The sequence below is a fragment of the Bison bison genome, unplaced genomic scaffold, assembly GCF_000754665.1.
Source record: "Bison bison bison isolate TAMUID 2011002044 unplaced genomic scaffold, Bison_UMD1.0 scf7180017864077, whole genome shotgun sequence".
Lineage (NCBI taxonomy): Eukaryota > Metazoa > Chordata > Mammalia > Artiodactyla > Bovidae > Bison > Bison bison.
The window spans coordinates 1,900,412-1,905,192 of record NW_011494649.1 but is presented as its reverse complement, the minus strand read 5'-3'; the positions used below and the strand labels follow the sequence as shown (position 1 = coordinate 1,905,192).

General features: G+C 37.7%; 1 protein-coding gene across 1 annotated transcript in view; it reads right to left on the bottom strand.

Moving 5' to 3' along the window:
* The window catches only part of SLC38A4 (solute carrier family 38, member 4), a 50,704-nt gene that overhangs the window by 6,028 nt on the left and 39,895 nt on the right, over positions 1-4,781 (bottom strand). Inside the window, exon 14 of the mRNA XM_010837529.1 lies at positions 9-137. Within this exon, the coding sequence (XP_010835831.1) occupies positions 9-137 (129 nt within the window). The remainder of the gene's footprint in view (positions 1-8; positions 138-4,781) is intronic.

The window sequence follows — 4,781 nt, the reverse complement described above, 5'->3', positions numbered from 1 at the left end:
CCAAAGATGTATTTTATAGTTGGCACAAGGATGACCAAAACATTATTAAGAGCAATAATTATGGCTGCAATCAGGAAATGCCTTATCCAGCTGAATGGTCTTTTGGGAAATAACAGTGTGGTCACTGATGTGCGAATCTGCAACAGGAAAGTTCAAAGGCAAGGTCAGTGCTTTGTGTTGTTTTTTTATTGAAAGTTCAGTTACAATGTTATGTTAGTTTCAAGTACACAGCAAATTGATTCAATTATACATATATATTTTACATATTTATACATGTACATGTATATTACATATATTTATACATATATTATACATATTCAATTATACATATAATTATACATATTTATGTATGACTATATATATTGTCTTTCAGATTCTTTTCCGTTATAGTTTATTACAAGATATTGACTGTAGTTTCCTCTGCTACACAGTAGGCCCTTGTTATCTATTTTATATACAGTAGTGTATATATGTTAATCCCAAACACCTAATGTATTTCCCTTCCCACTCCCACTATCACCTTTGGGTCACTGCTTTGTTTTCATCTACTTTTTCAAATATTCTCATCCCTCTAAAGCATTTTCTTTGTTTTTCTTTTCCCCCAGAACAGATCTTGATGCTGATATTTTTCCAAAAATGTAAAAAATTGTGGCAAAGTACGGATAACATAAAATGTATCATGTTAACCATTTTTAAGTCTCTAGTTCAGTGGTATTAGGTGCATTCATATTGTTGTGTAAGTTTGATGCTGATTTTTGATGTTTGGGAGGGAGTCACTTTTCCTTGGTAACCTATCTTGTGCTCACTTTCTCAGTTTTCAGAATTTTTTTCTTTAAAACAATCTCAGTCAGAAAGAGATAAAAGAACAGATAAATAAGATATATAATTCAGAGACACAGAAAAACCCCTGTTGATTTCTAATTATGTCTCATCAGCCTGGATTAAGTATGAAGGGCAAGCACTGAATTTATTTGCATATGATTGTGAGCAGAACTTTTACCAACCTAGCATCTCTTAAATTCACACTTTAACATTTTTATCACCTGGTATTTTAAGAAACATGATACTTTTTGTGTTTACTTCTTTCTTTCCCACCCCCCTTCCCCGTCCCAGTATAGATTATAAATGCACAAAAGGCAAAGAACAAGACCTAGCAATCTTAACATTCCTCAGAGTTTCTATCTTAGTGTCTCACATGCATAAGGCACCAATAAATGTTGATGAATTGAACAGAACAAATCTTTCCCCTCCCTTCAGGATTCTTATGAGATTTCAGTCCTATTGCAGCAGCTGAAATAACTAGGTAAAGGGTCAGGGAGGCTCCAATTGTAGCATTGGCTCAAGTTACCCTGATGTAACTGGATGAAAAGATCCTTGTGGGTAGAGGGAGGGAGAGCCTTTTATGTTTGTACAGCTTAACAAAGTTGAAAATATTCTTATCTTTGGAATCTTTTAGGAGACACTTTTGGACTTAGTGGAATTAGTTTATTGGCTTTGCAATAAATGAGCACTTCAGTTAAGCTAGGACTTCTTATTTTTAGAAATGTGGAATTGATTTTCGCTTTAAACTTTTGCTTCTGAAGTCTCTTAATAGTGCAAAGATTGGAATTCACTGAAGAGAAAAGTAAAATATATTTTGAAACACACATGCAAATAACAAAAACTTTGAGTTGAATTGCCTCAGTTTCTAATGTAGCATTCTTTTCATGCCAGTCCACCAAAAATTAAAGCTATCTGTTTAGGTTTAAAAAGCAGTTTCATTTTCAGAATGGCAAATCTGTATAGTCTCTGGAAACAGTTTAAGAGTGAGTTTGTAATGGATTTTAAAAATTGGATGAGTGAAAATTATACAACTCTGAAAAGTAGACTGAGGAAAACAAAAGGTTTGACTTTGTTTTTCCTAATAGTTTATTAATTCTACATTATGTCTGACAATTCGTGCTTATTCAATGCTGTCCAAACTTAACACACTTAAAATAAGCTTTCTGTGGTTTTAAGGATTTATTTGTCTGAAAGTGATAAAGTTATAGCATAAACAAGTAGAATACAGGTTATTTTCAGGCAGGGGGTCACATGTTTGTGCTTTTTATTCCTTTGTTGTAATAATGTCTTTAACTGTTTAAGCTAAGTTAGAGACAAGCCTAGAGAAGGTAATGGCACCCCATTCCAGTACTCTTGCCTAGACAATCCCATGGATGGAGGAGCCTGGTAGGCTGCAGACCATGAGGTCACTAAGAGTTGGACACGACTGAGCGACTTCACTTTCACTTTTCATTTTCATGCATTGGAGAAGGAAATGGCAACCCACTCCAGTGTTCTTGTCTGGAGAATCCCAGGGACGGGGGAGCCTGGTAGGAGGCTGTCTATGGGGTCGCAGAGAGTCTGACACGACTGAAGTGACTTAGCAGTAGCAGCAGCAGAGACAAGCCTATGTGTACTGGGTGTCTGAATGTAAATAAATACAGTTTCCTAAGATCTCATGGCTCTCAGAAACATTACAATTTGGCTTAATGATGTAAGAGTACAGAAAGCTTATAGGAATAATGGTTGAAGTAAATGGTGAAAGCTTGTGCTTCAGAATGAACAAGGAATAACAAAATCCCCAAAAGGACTGAAGACGTATAGAGTTGCCCAGTTATTCCTAAAATGGGCGACAGGGCAAAGAGGGAGATGGGAGATTGCTGGTGGTGGTAGATGGTGGAAAAAAATAGAATGAAACTTGCTAGTCGTTCCACATAAGAACACTGCCTTGCGGGGTGAGCCTGGAATCTTGAGGTCCCCAGCAGCTTTACCTATCTCAGGACAGAGGTGACTCTGGCTTATTACTGACTTATCTCAGTGTCCTTTTCTCTACTGACACAAACTGATAAGAACCTGGAAATGTGGGTCAGATACTGTGAGGACACAAGTCCCCCAGAGTGATTCCAGTCACGTCCCATGCAGCTCTAGAGAAAACATTTCCAGATTTAATGTTCCAAACAGGAGCCTATTAGGAGGTACTGTGTTCTAATATGCAGGCCCAATGGGAAAGTGAGAAATGTGGAGGCCAACTGGAAAGGGGGAGACTTCATTCTCAACTCAAAAAGAAAAAAAATCCATTCTATTGCTTAGAAGTGAACCACACTTCACTTAACAGGATTGTGTAGGACAAAGAGTGTAAGAAATACCGATGGTCACTGTGCTATTCCAGACATAGAAACATCTGCCATATTTCTATGCCTACATCCATATTCACTTCAAAAGAGGAAATCTGAAGGCAACATAAGTGAAAAGAATGGTTTTACTAAAATAAAATGAAATAGAAGTAGCTAGAGGATCTGATTGGGGGCAGGAAGAGAGGAAGATGACAGAGGATGAGATGGCTGGATGGCATCACCTACTCGATGGACATGAGTTTGAGTGAACTCCGGAATTTGGTGATGGACAGGGAGGCCTGGCGTGCTGTGATTCATAGGGTCGCAAAGAGTCAGACACGACTGAGCAACTGAACTGACTGAACTGAACAGAGGATCTGAGACATGATCTCTCTTTTGTCTTAAAGAGAAAAAGGTGCAGTGAGTAGAATTTGAGTTTTTGCTGAAAATGTCAATTCCATAATAGACAACCCAGCTGCATATCACCTTCTCCAGCTAAGAAAGAAAAAATGTTGAGCAGCTTGTAGAAAAACTAACCTTAATTCTCTTTATTTGTTCAATAAACACTTTGTGCCTTTTCTAAAAAGGAAAATGCTATCTGGAAAAAAGAAAGACAATAAATGGAGAGACAAAAGGAAAACCCAACCACAACTGACAACAAAACCCTTGTTATCTCTTCTTGGGCTCCTAAGAAAAATGACCAACAGATTTGTTGAAAAATGGGGAACACCAAAAATACCTAAAACTGATAGATTTTAATCCAGATTAAACCTAATCCATTTTAGGTTTTGCTTGTTTTTTTATTTATGTGTGGGGATATCAAAACAAAGTAAATAAACTTATTGGTCAAGTGTTTCTTAATTCAAAGAAACTCATCAGAAGAACCATGCTATTTGACTCAGCATGCGACACATGGAAAATTTTGGGTTGAAATTGGAAGAAACAAAGAAATGCAGCACAACCAATTTCTATCATTTTGGGAGAGAAGTGACTAAATGCAGCCTGAATGTATTTGACTAGGGCAAGGAGGCCAAACTCGTTTTTATGTCATCCATCAAAGCATGGAGGCTTGGTTCAGGTAGCCAAGATCCTCACTCAAACTGAAGTTCATGGCAGATGTTGGCAAGGGGGAGAGTCTATGTCTTTTTTGCTAGAAAAGCCAGTTCATACAACTTAAGAAAAGGCAAGCTTCATTTGGAGATCGTCTTCCTTAGCAAATACGTTGAGCTCATCCTATGCCGGTCACCGTGCATACGCCTAACCTCTAGGGGAAAATGTGGACAATTATATAGACCATCTCAATGTAACATTGTAAGGGTGAGGCAGATTTACAAACAAAATGTTTCATAACCGCACAGTTGCACTCATCTCACATGCTAGTAAAGTAATGCACAAAATTCTCCAAGCCAGGCTTCAGCAATACGTGAACTGTGAACTTCCTGATGTTCATGCTGGTTTTAGAAAAGGCAGAGGAACCAGAGATCATATTGCCAACATCTGCTGGATCATGGAAAAAGCAAAAGAGTTCCAGAAAAACATCTATTTCTGCTTTACTGACTATGCCAAAGCCCTTGACTGTGTGGATCACAATCAACTGTGGAAAATTCTGAAGGAGATGGGAATACCAGACCACCTGACCTGCCTCTT